The following is a 14,537-nucleotide window of genomic DNA, read 5'->3' as shown; positions in this document are numbered from 1 at the left end:
TGTCACGCATGCCACCTCACAGTAAAGAATTTCTTCCTAATATCTAATCTAAATCTACCCTCTTTCAGTTTAAAACCGTTACCCCTCGTCCTCTCACTACACTCCCTAATAAAGAGTCCCTCCCCATCTTTCCTGTAGGCCCCCTTTAAGTACTGGAAGGCTGCTATAAGATCTCCCTAGAACCTTCTCTTCTCCAGGCTGAACAACCCCAACTCTCTCAGCCTGCCTTCATAGGAGAGGTACTCCAGCCCTCTGATCGTCGTTGTGGCCCTCCTCTGGACCCACTGGAGCAGGTCCATGTCTTTTTTACACTGGAGGCCCCAGAGCCCCAGGTGGGGTCTCACGAGAGCGGAGTAGAGGGGAAGAATCACCTCCCTCGACCTGCTGGCCACACTTCTTTTGATGCAGCCCAGGATGCAACTGGCTTTCTGTGCTGCGAGCACACATTGCTGGGTCATATTCAGTTTTTCATCCACCAGTACCCCCAAGTCCTTCTCTGCGGGGCTGTTCTCAATCCCTTCATCCCCCAGCCTGTACTGATACTGAGGGTTGCCCCAACCCAGGTGCAGGACCTTGCACTTGGCCTTGTTGAACTTCATGAGGTTCACACGGGCCCACCTCTCTAGCCTGTCAAGGTCCCTCTGGACTCCCTCTAGAGTAGCAACCACACCACTCAGCTTGCTGTCATCCATAAACTTGCTGACGGTGCACTCAATCCCACTGTCCATGGCCCCAACAAAGATGTTAAATAATACTGGTCCCAATACAGACCCCCGAGGGACACCACTCGTCACTGGTCTCCACCCAGACATCGAGCCGTGGACCACAACTCTTTGAGTGTGAGCATCCAGCCAATTCCTTATCCACCGAGTGGTCCACCCATCAAATCCACGTCTCTCTGTTTTAGAGACAAGGATGTCGTGTGGGACAGTGTCAAATGCTTTGCACAAGTCCAGGCAGATGACATCAGTTGCTCTTCCCTTATCCACCAATGCTGTAAACCCATCATAGAAGGCCACCAAATTTGTCAGGCACGATTTGCCCTTAGTGAAGCCATGTTGGCTGTCAGCAATCACCTCCTTATTTTCCATGTGCCTTAGCATAGTTTCCAGGTGGATCTGCTCCATGATCTTGCCAGGCACAGAGGTGAGACTGACCAGCCTGTAGTTCCCCAGGTCTTCTTTTTTTCCCTATTTAAAAATGGGGGTTATGTTTCCCCTTTTCCAGTCACTGGTAACTTCACCAGTCTGCCACGACTTTTCTAATATGATGGATAGTGACAAGATCATGACATTTAGACAGTCAGGATTTGATTTCAAAAGTTTGAATTTGAAATAGTTTATAATCAAGTTTTACTACAGCACAGTTACAGTGATTATACTAAACTGTTCATTTGTGATGTTATTTTAAGACAATTTCTTTGGGCAGAGTTAGGTTGCTCCTCTAAAATTTTACCTCTACCTCTATTCATATGACTGGAATTGAAAGAGATCCCAAAAACTCTTTGCGTATCTAATTAAAAACCCCTATGGACATATCCATCTTCAAAGTGCTAAGAACAACAGCAAAGGCATCAAGATTAAGTCAGCCCTCAAGTGAAACTTCAAAAATTTTTTTCCCCAACTTCCACTTTGTATCCAGTTTTCCAGGCTTCTCAATTTGCCACACAAAACCTAGCTAAGGGAAAGCCTGAACTGACAAGTTTCCGTGTACATTCATCTACATCATCTGACAATGTGAAAATTACCCCCTCTCCCTTTTTTTTGGAGGGGTGGGGGAAGGGACAGGCAATACACAACATTAACTTGTATCTAGAAGTGTTACATGACATTTTTTCAGCTTGCTTGTGGCTTCTCTCAAGACAGGACACAGAAATACTAAGCACACTCCTAAAACAAGATCTAGTTGGAAACAGGGATATCACTTTTCTGCAAAGTGACGGCACCATCCAGAAGCAAGAAATCCAAGCTTCTGTCGTCTAAATTCTATCCTTTTTAAATATGTCTAACCAACTCTGGTGATCTTTCAGTCACCGGACAAACCCCTCCACCTGAAGATAATTCACATTCCAGGAAGGAAATCAGGATTCTGTACACCATAAGGAAAACTTTACTAAAGCCCTAACATGCGGGCAAGAAATCCACTGTCTTCCAGCTCCAAACCTTTTCTGTCATGTATGAGTGACTGGTGAACCTTATTCAAACACCTTAACCACAAGGTCTGAGACTTGTTTCTTTCTGTGCCTTCTCTCCATACCCATGAATCTGGCATTCTTCACTGTGTATGAGCCTAGTCTTCACAGAAGAGGTGTTAGAAATGTCCCCTTACAAGTCACTTACAACACCATCGCTATGCACTCCTGACAAATGGCAATTTGAATCTCTTCCTACTAAGGATAGAAATCAGGGTGGCTTTCATTTCCTGCATAGGTGAGACTTTACTAAGCCAGCAAAATTCTCAAAGAGCAATATACATTTCACTTTAAAAGCAGTACACAGGAAGGGCACAAGTCTTCAGTGCCAGGTCTCAGATGAGTCATGGAATAAACATCTCCCCAAAGGCAATACCCCTGCCAATCAGCTGATCCATAGCAACTGCAGCACACAGTGGCATTCACAGTTCCCCAGCCCACCACAGAATCCAGTGAGTGCTCAGGACTCGCTTTCACAGCCCAGGACGAAGGTAGCAGGTGCCAGGTCATGGAAGAGAGGGGGGGAGCACAGAAAGGACAAAGCAGAGTGTCCTGGTGTGAGGTTAAACAGTAGATAATCTAGCATGGCACAAGATTGGGACCTTATTTTTGAGGAAGAAAGGGGCAAGAAAACAAGGCAATCTTCCCCATGAGCATTTCCTGATTTGCATAAAGATGGGAAGCTGCTGGTACAGTTTCTGTGCCTGAGAATCCTCTTCACAGCACTTTATTGTTGAGTTGGGCACCACTGCTACCTCATTTAAATCAAGGAAATCTGAAGTGTTAAGATCATCATAGCTTCAGAAGGTGACCCTTGGCTGTAGATTACAAAGTGGACAGAGAACCTTCTGCAATCCCAACTGAAATATCCATTCCCACCATCTTAGTGTTCTCCCATTCTATAATATCAGCAATATATTAAACGTACATAGCTCCCCATTTCACGTTAGCTATTTCGAAAGGCATTCTAAAAATGCAGTCACAGTTACTCAGTTTCATACTCCGTATCAGATACCTAAAAGTCGGGCATTACAGCACCTAAATTATACACTGGAACCAAATCCTACAGTATAACTAAGCTCCGATTAGAGAGAAAAAAAAAAAGAGCTTGCAAGTTCTTTTCAATCAAGTTCACAACCAAAACTACAGACAAATCACATGCTTAGTTCCAACAAAAACATTAGCAGGAGGTAGATGCTGACTGGACTGATAGTTTCCATTTGTTTATTTAACAGTCATGCACCATTACCAACATTAGTCATTTGGTTCCTATTCTCCCCCTGATTGCATTGTTTTAAGGCTTATCAGTAATTCTACTTCCGTATCATCAGACATTTTTTTGAACTGATGTCTATGATTCCACATAAAGAACCTTTTTGGGTTTTTTTGTTTGGTTGGTTTTTTAAGCACTACTTGATTCCAAGGTCCACCTGAATTGTTAATAATCCTGCAAAAAACCAATTGTCCTTAGGAACGCAGGTTTAATCCAAGAAGTGCAAACAGCATAACTTAAGGACTTCTCTAATAATGGACTACTAAAACTTAAAAGTTGCAGGATCTGCAAAGCCTTTATTCATCAATTCTACAGCAACAGGGTTTACCTTATTCTACCAAACAGCTCCCCACCCATCCCATTCCAATCATATTTGGGAAAGCAACCAGTACAATTCCCACCCAAACCTGCACAGTTTGATAATGGAACCAATTTGTAAGAGATTTATCAAGCAAACATTCAGCATGCTGGACTCTATAATCTCATACTTCCCAGTCCACTGCAAGATGCTACTGGATCTCTTGCTGCTCTTTTATAAGAGAAATTGCTCTCCTGCTGCAGTGACCATCCTACCTGCTGCTTACTGGTGCCTCTAGCCTTTCAGCATTCCCGAAAGAGAGAATAAAGAAGCTACAGGTCACTCTACGCGTTGTTACGGTTACTGTTCTACAGGGCTAGTCCAGTATAAAACTAGAAATCTGGAGTATCTAAGTGGGGCAAATAGAATAGACTTCATTTCATTAATTTATTTCTGTAACTTCTGTTCACACCACAGAGAACAACTGCTGATGGCAAAAGGGGGAGGTGGGGGAAGGGGAGGGGGTTTGACACGAACACACATAACACACTTCCATAGAACAGATGAGTCCTAAGTGGTTTCTCTGGTTTTGATTTTCAGTTGCAAAGGAAGCTAACCCAGTAGCTCTTTAGGCGTTGCTTTCTCCAGTTGCATCAACAAAATAGAACAGGTTTTTGCCTGAACAACTCACTTCCAGCTTTTCAGTCACACCAAAAATAATCTGAATTTGCTGTATGGTGCATATGAAATTTTTTGGCTAGATGTATGTAGAATACAAAAAAATCAACAGAACTACTCATATGCAGGCTGCAGTAAAGAGACTCGCAGCTCAAACTCACAGAGCACTTTACAGGAGGCAACAGAGCACACCCTATTCCCACTAGCTATTCTCATTTAACTATCATCTCAAGGCAACTATTAACAAGAAAATCATGCCTGGGATGTAGCTGCTCCCAGCTCCCCAATTATTACTAGAGGAATCCAGTGCAATGGAAGGCATTAGGTTTTCTTCTCCACAAATTAGTTTCTATTTAGAAACTACTTCTGCCTACTTGTGAAGCTTTGGAATCTAAAGCACTGTAGCAATGCAAGCTCTTCACAAATTACAAGAAGCTTCCAGTATCAGCACAAAGACTACAGTGTCTGAGGAAAAGGTACAATTGCAACTCATGCAGCATCGTTATTTAGCGAATTTGATTACAGCAGTTGTGCAAGGATGCATCTCAATTGCTATCTGCTTTAAATATGGAGCACTGCATACTGGAAACTGCAGTCTCTATTGGCTACACGTGGTATTAAAAAAGCAGGTGGCAATAGTATCCTGTTTTATGCAAATTAATTAGAGCCCTCAATTCCTGGCAAATGGCCAGAGCTCCCAGACAGACGAAGTCTGAAGGTTTCCCAGAGGAAAAAAAATGACCAAACTAGTTTTTGGACAGGCAGTAATATGCTCTAGCATGATACCAAGTCTAACAGAAAAATCCAGAATTAGTTAATGCAGAAATGTAATCTAAATTAGGACATTAGTAATTAGGTCAAGCTAATACCAAAAACCATCATGCAAAATCTTACGAAGAGGCCAGCAAGGCCTCTAGGGGCTGGGGAAGACACTTGAATGGAAGAAAGTTAGCTAACTGTAATTAGTGATTATGAACAAAAACTTTCTTCCAGATTGACCCATTTAAAATAAATAGAAGTTCTTTAAAAAGATATGCATAAATTTAATGTGTGCAAGACTGAATTTGGCAGAAAAGATTCTTAAAGGGTTTTATACACAGAAACACCAAAAGTAGCAAGTAGCTATTTCACATCCAATGACTAAACTGTAGAGTTTATTTAATCTGTGCAACAGATTAAAGCTTCCTCCTTAAGGTTCATAAAGAACTTCATGACCACATAAAGACAGAAGCTATAAATGCTTTAAGTTACCAACTTATTTAGTAAAAAAAGAAAAAAAAAAAAGTCAGAACACCATGTCAAGTGGGATGCAGTTCAGAACGACTGCAGGTTCCCCAACAGGTGGTGAAACAAATATACAGATAGTGAAAGAAACCACAGAGAAAGCTCATTTTTATCTTTCATCAGACTTGAAATCTTAACACAAAAAAATCACACTTGATGATTTTCAGAAGTCTGGAACTTCTCAGCAAGCTTCAGCATCTGAATGTACAACTGACTAATCACTGAGTACTGAACACCATACCAAACCAACACTGCCTTAAAAAAGAATTAAGCAAATACCTTATCTCTGATTTTCCTCAACCTCCAGTATTTGTCCAATACAGCCACTTCAAAAAAACTTCTCTTTACTCACACTCCTCTTGAATCTGCACACTTTGGTTCATCCCTCCAATAATCTCTTTCAACAGACATGAATAATCTATTTTTATCTCACTCTGCAATGTCCAGCCTTCGTAGCAACCTTGACATGCCATCCACCTATTTCCCTGATGCTTTTGACTAATTTCATTCTATTCCCTAATCCGCAGATGCTTTTCCTGAGCCAGTCCATATGGCCACTACATTACTGTGCTATCTGCACTAGTGGGTCAGGCCAACGGTCCATCTAGCCCAGTATTGTCTGACAGAAGTGACACAAAATACTACTTAGAGAGAGCAAAGCAACCACAATAGATACCTGACTCTCTCTCCTCTGTTACAGGACACCAGCTAGAAAAATGCGTTCCCCTCTAAAGGGGAATTCTAAAGTACACTATGAACACATTTTAAACAGTCTTACTTGTAGAACAGACTGCTAATTAAAAATTGTCTATCAAATATTGCATTATTAAGACATGATATATGTAAACGTCTGGTTCAGCCTTGCTTTTTTAGCTTTATTTTAGGTTTGTACAGAGCCTACTAATGGCAGTACAGGATGCCAACACTTCTGGAAAACACAGAGCACGTGTCATTCACGGGCTTTCACAGACACTTGAAACTTCAGATTGGTCATAAAAAGCTATAAAAACTGGCCAGTTAGAGGAAGAGTGAGAAAAACCAAACATTTGCCTGTGTGGTCTTAAGATTTTGACCTCAATATTTTGTCGTCCTACAGTGTGTTTTAAATTGCAGTCACAGAAGCGAGTTGATACCACAGCCAAAGTACAAATCAGCTCCTCTTCAGAGTCTAGACAATCTTCTTCTAAATCATCAGCATGTCTAATTCAAGACTGCCCTTGCCATCTCTCTCACTACATTCCATGCCTTTCACAACTGACCACAAAATTTCCCTAAATTCTACACTTACTACGCAGGGTGATATTTCCACTAACTACAAAGTCCAAGTTGCGTCAATACCTGAAAAAAAACCAATACGCACCACTTCAATACCAAGTGTATCCATAACTACTCAGAATACATTCTAACAAGATGTAGATCTGTAATTCTTATTTTAAGTGAAGGACAAGTGACTCCCGTTACTCAACAATTTTGAGCTAGGTAAAGTCTGGTGAAAGACATCTCTTAGCCTCATTTAGTCAGCTAAACTTACCAAAATCATCTTTTACTGTTACCAGATCCCAAAGTAGATGTCTTCAAAACCATGAAGATGACTTGGAATCAAGGAGTCTAAATTCATTCATCAAACTGGGCACAAGCCTCCCACTGTGAAGGGGCCAGCAAGAAGTAAGTTTGCATCTGATGTATTTTATAAAAAGGACATTGAGACAGATTCAGAAGCATTACAGATCTTTTGCTGAATTCCACTCATTCACCAAGAGCAAAGCCATGCATGATCATTAAGACAGCTGACTGTCCAATTTACTATGATTTTTAAAAAAAAAAAAAAACTACAAGCTTGACCCAGCTAAAGCCACAGACTTACCTTATCATCTATACTGTAAGTGGACAGAAGTGACTGAACTAGGATAACTGTAGCCAGAGGTGTACTTACTGGGAACATACCAGGGAAGACTGCATATATTAAGAAATGCACAATATTCAGTGATGCTCTAGAAACTATTTGGTTACTCTCATTTTTCTTCAGCGTTGATGAGTTTGATATAGAACATAAATCCTAACAGTAAGGTAATGAAAACAATGCATTGTTACGAAGACATTTATAATACATTTTTACTACTGCAATATATTTAATTCTATCAGCATTAGCTTTGGTGGTTTTCTACAAGAAGGTACATGCAAAAAAAGTCTGTGACCAGAGATGAAAAAAGGGGAATTTCTACTTCATAAAATCCATTGTACTAGTGTTTCAGAAGCATTCATATCAAATTAGAAATTATCAGCAGATGATGCCATTAGCTTTCAATATAAATAATGATGAAGAGTTTATAGTGCAGAAACCATAGCAATGGAGACATGACAAAAAGAGTAGAAGGCACATGAGCAGAGGGCAAACAAGTGGCAGTCCTGACATTTATCTCAGATTTGTTCTCTAAAACAAGCCAAGTGGGGTTGGGGAAGAAGATTACTTTAAAAAGAAGAAACACAGAAAGTAAACAGTAAGAATTTTTAAAAGTTACGTTGATTTTTGTTTGTGGTTTTAGTAAAGTCTGGCAGAAGTGAGCAAGGTGACAAATGAAATTTTTGAAGTCATTTTAGTCTTTGCTCCTCAGATCCCGTTATTTTTCCTCCAAAGGTGATAAAAACTAAGATTTCTTTCTCATTTGCACTTTGTCACTAGGGGACTCTTGGTGAGGTCCATGAACAGAATCAGAAGCAACAGCACATTCTCCTCACCAAAGAGACAGACAGAACATTAAAAAAAAGTCTTTGCAACACAGACTGAGGAAAAAAAAAATGGAACTGAAACAAATAACTGAATCTATATTATAGTCAATAGAACAATTAGAAGTGCTAAAGCTTTTTAAAACAAAGTTGTCTTAGAGCAAGGCTCGGCATTTCTTTAGAGAAGAGCAGAAAGGCTAGAATATCTGTTGTCTCCATACACTAGTTGACTTGAGACCTGAGTAAATTCTGGTATGAAGTCCCCAAACTGAATTATACCAACACCACAGAGAAAGACAATAGTTGTACAGTCATCTGCTTCAAGCATAGCAGAATTTTGCCAGAATATCCATTTCCCACTGCAAGCTTAATAATGCAGCATAGTTAACCCTGCACTTACAGCATTCATTACGAACAAAATGCTTGTCAGTGAGAGCCTTTTACCTACTCCTTTACCTGCTGAAAGACAAGGGTATCCAGTGACCTAAGTTTTACATACAAACAAGAAACTAGCAATAACTCCAAAACAAGACAACATTGACATATGATACAAGACAAGCCCATTTAGAACAGAGTAGACCAGAAGCTCCACCCAGAATTTTAATGTAGAAAAGATTTTGCAGGACCTCCTATATTTCCAATGCAGGTTGTATAGCCTTCAGAACAGAATTCGTTCTCTACACCTGAAAACTTCAGATCCTAAAAATATTCTTTAACACTAGTAACATAGTATTGGAACTAATTTTTTATATATATATGGGTTTAAGTTTTGCCAATTATTGAATTATTTCCACTACTGAAAGTTTCTTCATTAGTAGGAAGTCAACTTGTCTTTCTGTTTTACTATGAAAAACACATAGCTATTTTAAGTTAGTAACAGATCCCACTATAAATAATTTATTTTTCCGTTCCATCATCTTCTCCTACCAGGAGGCTTTTTATTTTAATAAACTAAGGGGGGAGGGGAAGCAGATATGAGGTAATGAACAGGAATTCACCTGATTTGTATACAAAGGAAATTCAAGGAGTTATTGCTGCCCAAAGTCAATTAAAAATATAATTCACAATGCATGAACAATATATATCCATAGTTTAGCTTACTGTCTGTCAGAAAAGTAACAGAACAGATAAATACTTGAACAAGAATGTGCTTTCAAAGTTTTTCACAGAGTAACAAGCTGCTTTAAAGTCAGTATTTTCCTTCTCAATTTTAAGAAGTGCTGAAATACACAAACCTGTATCTAACATGGGCTGGAAAACTAGGTTCTCAGAGAATACTGACCAAAACAAAACAGTTCAATTTGAATATTTCTAAGAGTAGAATTTCTAAAGAGAATAAAGTGAGACCACTAGTTTTTTGATGCATGCTAGAAGTGAGCTCACTAAGCACTCTGTTACACTGCTGGACAGAGAAAATGTTATAAGGTGATTCTCAGCTCCAAAATCCAACACTGCTGGACTGAACAAGTTATTTGCTCAAGTAGTCAGGACTACAGAAGCTTAAATTTCTTTTAATAATCAGCAGATCAGTTACTGTGCACTTTAGATTTTTGACCTTCTGAGTTTTTCACATATAAAGCATGACCATCTCTTAAATCCTTAAAGATGAGGAACATCAAGACAGCACTTTGGGCTTCCCTTGACTCTCCATCACAAAGAAAGAAATTCACCATAACCTGCATATGCTACAGCAAACTTGAAGAGCATAATGAAGAGCAACATGTTTGCTCAAGAAATAAAAATTAGGTCAGCTAACCTCCCTTTTTAAAAAATGAACTTTTTACGTTTGAGGGTGGTTATGCTATGAAGAATAAGTATGTAAAAACACCTTTTGACACAGATTTGCCGAGCCCTCCTTCCACTCTGGTCTAAAGACATCTCACTTTAGCGATCAAAAAATCCCCCAAGTACCGTACGTCTCCTCCTTTCAAAGTACAAGAAGCGAGCTAGCTGATTTCTGCTAACACCGCTGAGGTGGTGCAGTTATGAGTCACCGAACTGAATGAAACCCAGTAGGAGGGTGTATGTTGGGCTTAACCCCATTAGTAACAACAGACTACAGCATGATTTTCATACCCCCAACTGTACCTGCACACACATGAGTAAACTCGCTCTGAAAGCTATTGGGAAACAAACTACCAGAAAAGCCATAGCTAAGAATCACTTTTTCATAAAGTTAAATCTTTTCTGCATGCACACATTACTAACCAGTACTTCACATGCCTTAAATTCTGATCAGTGTGATTTCAGAAGTATTAATCGACAAAACGAAGAGATCACAGCTAACGACTGAACGGAGGCAGAACTCAATGACAGATGGATGAGTACTGCTTTGCAGGGAGACCTCATATCCCAGAAAGCTATATTAAAAAGTCAGCTTAACAGTTTTTAAAAAAAAAAATCCAGAAAATAGATGCTTTCTGCAACAAAAACTGTGAGTTTGTTGGCTGGTTTGATTTTTTTTAAGCATTCCAGTTTTAATAAAACCACAGAACATCAAGACATCTTCTCCTTCCAAGTTAGTCACCAGTAGCTGATATGTTTTCCCGGGACTCAGAGAAACCAAGGGACCTACTTTTTTTGATACTGCCCAAAAATTTGGATTTTGTTCTCGCATAAGCCAGGTAAAGTGTCCTTACTACCAAATTATTGGTTGTCTCATGATAGCTATCAAGTGACTACTTCTGCTCTGATAAAATAACATGGTGCAGAAGCATGAACTTTAGCCTCCCACATCATAGGCAGGTGTGCTGGAACAGTTGGGGAATCTTCTCAGAGAGGTCAGGGATGTTGTTTCACTTGCAGAAAAAGTTAAAACACAGTTTCAAAAATTTCCAGGGCCAGAAACTCTCCCCTACTTCTATTTGGGAAATGAAGATCCAGGAGAATGTAATCCACAGTTCAAATTCTCTAGACCACTTAAATGTAAAATCGAGGATTCTCTGAATCAAGCTGAATATTTGGTTACTCCCTTGTCCAAAATGAAGCAGAAAAGGAATCCCAGGATCAAAGAGCTTTTACATCCTTAATTATTCTGCTGAACCTCTTTCCACCGCTGCCATAAAATACACCTCCAGTACACTACTCAAAAGACCATGCTGAAACAAAGTAAAATTTAACACGCTCATGAACTATTTCCCCTCACACAAGTGTCCTAAATCGTAAACTATTTACCAGAATTTCCTTTTGAACCTCATGTCCATATATCTGAGTACTGGGTTTTGTCAAGGACAATTGTCAAATGGACTCTAAGTAACTTAAATCATACTTGAAGCATCCATGAACCCTCTGATCTGCACTTCATTTTTGCCAGCACTGCAATTCCTCTGTATTGAGAGTTTCAGCCAAACAATTTAGAGCATTACATTGTTAATATGAAAATATTCAAAAAACAAACATTTATCATAACCAGACATAAGCAGAAGATAACATAAAAAACATAAAACAGATACAGCACACATAAATATTTAGTGACCATTAAAACTTGCATATAGCAAAGAATACTACTAACAAAATAACTGAAATGCAAATAGCATTTAAAAAACAGTATGCCTTTTGCGTCAACTTTCCTTGTTACCGAACTTTATACTATTACATGCTCTCACTTCCTGGTTTGTCAGAAACCACACTGTTTTAAAGACAAAGGTGCTCGCTAAAAGGAAAAAGGAGGAACGATGAGTATTTTTAGAGATGTTTTGAGACCCCTGATAATAGCAGAGTATCTTTGTAAACTTAAAGACAGTTTTCCTCCTAATGTTTGGTCTCCTTCAGCAAGCAAACATTAACAACTAGCCTAATTGTTTTAAATGTGGCCCAAGAAGTTCAATGGTATATATTACGTTTGCAGCTTCAACAGGAAAAGTTGTATCCTCAATTTTTAGTGAGATCTGTTATAAAGTATTAAATACATCCATACTGTATTCAAAAAATAGCCACTGACACCTAACTCGTTAATAAAAAAAATGACATTGAAACCACATTCTACTCTTCCCAATAAGCAAAGTAAAGCATATGAATGAACTGCTTACTGACACCCCCACGCCCTGTAGACAGAACATGAAAGTTCTGCCTACTTCCAAAGCGAATGGGAAGCAAAAAGGGACGTAAACATCTTCATGGGAAAAGTTGTTTTGGCTTAAAACAGCAACGTGTGTGTTTGGTTGACAGTTTGAGTTACTAAATCAACATTTAACCTTCTTGTTGAGTACACCTGTTGAATGTTTAAACATAACAATACACTTCTCAGTTTTAAATAAAGCAACAATTTCTCTGAGGCAAACTAAGGAGGATGCTGTTTAGACTTGTTTTAAGTTTAAATCTATATATAGAGCCTCATATATTTTATTTTCAACTTCTGTGATCCAGAAGTAAAAACAACCTAGCTGAAATCTAGTATGGTGAAAATGTTAACATGTAAAAAAATATCAACAGAAAAATAACATCAAAAAAGCACAGGATTCTTCTGCACGCATATGCTGTTCTTTTCTCTCATGCCCAAAAAGGCAATCAACTTACCAGATTAAACACAGTTTCGACTATGTCTCTGTTGGACACTTTACCAACTTCCAGCAGTCCTGTCAGCACAGCAAATTTCATCTTGATACCTCGGATGGGGACTCCTGGATTCAAAGGCTGCAGCACACTTCCCCCTTCAGCAGCATTTCCTTCTCCTGCCGCTCCCCCTCCTCCATCATCACCTGTTGGCTGAACAACTTGTTTGTCTTCACTCGCCATGGCTAGTTCACTTCAGGTTACGACTTGAAACGCCAGCGGCACGCTCGCCGCTCCGGGAAGAAGCAGCGACTTGGGCTCCCGGGAAGGTAACCGGCGGCCCACTCCTCCCCTTCAGCTCCGGCCCCTGAGGAAACCCGCGTCCGGCGGGGGAGGGAGGGAGGCAGGCAGGCAGGCAGGGCGGGAGGACGTGCCCTGGGAGTCCCAGCTCTCTGCTCAGCAGCAGGCGTCTGTCAGCAGCTCTCTGCCCTAAGGCAGGTATTTACAGCCCTGAAGGACAACCAGAGACATTTTTCAATTCGCGGAGAGTCAGGCGCTCCCCACAAGCCCCAGGGTCCCACCTCCGGCCAGCGGCCCCCGTCCCCTGCCCCGCGCCGGGGAGGCGGCAGCGGCCGCCGCAAAAGCGCTCACGCCTCTCCCCGCGGAAGTCCTCGCTCCCCCGCAGAGCCGCCGCACGGTGAGAGCCGCGCTCCGAACACGGTCGTGAGGGGTTTAATTTTTTTTTTTTTTTTTTTTTTTTTTTAAAGGGAATACGCTCCTCCTTCCCGCCCGGCTCCTTGTCTGCCGCGTCTTCGGCTCCTGCCCTTGTACCGCCGCCGCCCCGGCTGCCGGCGCGGACAGGTGCAGCGACCCGCCGCCGAGCAAGTTCGCACTCACCGCTCGCTGCCCGGCGCCGCCGCGGAGGGGTCGCGGGCTGCCCTGACGCCCGGCTCCACGGCCGGGAGGCGGCTGCTCTGCCCCGCTCGCCGGGGGCTGCGGAGGACGGGCTGCGCAGCACCGGCCGCCTCTCTCTCCGAAAGGCGCCTGAAGTTTCAGCCGTTGCCGCTTCACGCCGCGGTCTCGATTAGCCCCATCTCTTCCTGCCGACGCTGCCGCTCTCTGCCGCCATGACAGCGCTGAGCCCCCGGAGCGCTGCCGGGCGAGGAGCCCTGCGCCTGCGCGGCCGGGCGCGGGCGGGGCGGGCCGCCGCCGCGCGGGGCAGGCGCCGCCGGCTCGCGCACGCCCAGGTGCGCCCAGGTGCGCCAGGTGAGCGGCGCGCGCGCCCGCGCGGGACGAGGGCGGGAGAGGGAGGGGCGGGAGCCGCGCGCCCGGCGCGGGAGGGGTGGCGTGGCGGGAGCGCTCCGTCCTCTCCCCCGCACCTCCCGAACTGCTCCAGCCCCGCCGCTCCATCCCCCCGCCCCGCCTCCTCAGGGGGCGCCTTCGGTGGGGCTACTCCCCTGTGGAGGCTCGATGCCTGTGGGGACGCGGCTGGTTGTAGCGCTGTGTGCAACAACTTGCCCCAAACTTTATTGGGCTGTTCCGTAACTGTTTGAAATCTACCGTTCCCGAAGCAACTTTTCTTTTGGGGGGTGGGTGTT

At 42.2% G+C, this 14,537-nt stretch overlaps 1 protein-coding gene across 2 annotated transcripts in view; it reads right to left on the bottom strand.

The window, feature by feature from the left end:
* LRBA (LPS responsive beige-like anchor protein) overlaps positions 1-14,100 on the bottom strand; it is a 420,317-nt gene extending 406,217 nt beyond the window's left edge. Inside the window, exons 1-2 of one of the 2 annotated variants that reach the window (XM_075149993.1) lie at positions 13,837-14,100; positions 12,964-13,449 (exon numbers count right to left, since the gene is read on the bottom strand). In XM_075149993.1, coding sequence (XP_075006094.1) covers positions 12,964-13,182 — 219 coding nt within the window. In that variant the 5' untranslated portion in view covers positions 13,183-13,449; positions 13,837-14,100. Of the gene's footprint in view, positions 1-12,963 lie in introns of both variants that reach the window. The other variant, XM_075149994.1, reaches the window with a different exon arrangement.
* Between the last annotated feature and the right edge of the window lie 437 nt (positions 14,101-14,537).

This window comes from Calonectris borealis, chromosome 4, assembly GCF_964195595.1.
Source record: "Calonectris borealis chromosome 4, bCalBor7.hap1.2, whole genome shotgun sequence".
NCBI classification, from domain to species: Eukaryota; Metazoa; Chordata; class Aves; order Procellariiformes; family Procellariidae; genus Calonectris; species Calonectris borealis.
This window is presented reverse-complemented; position numbering and strand designations above follow the sequence as displayed.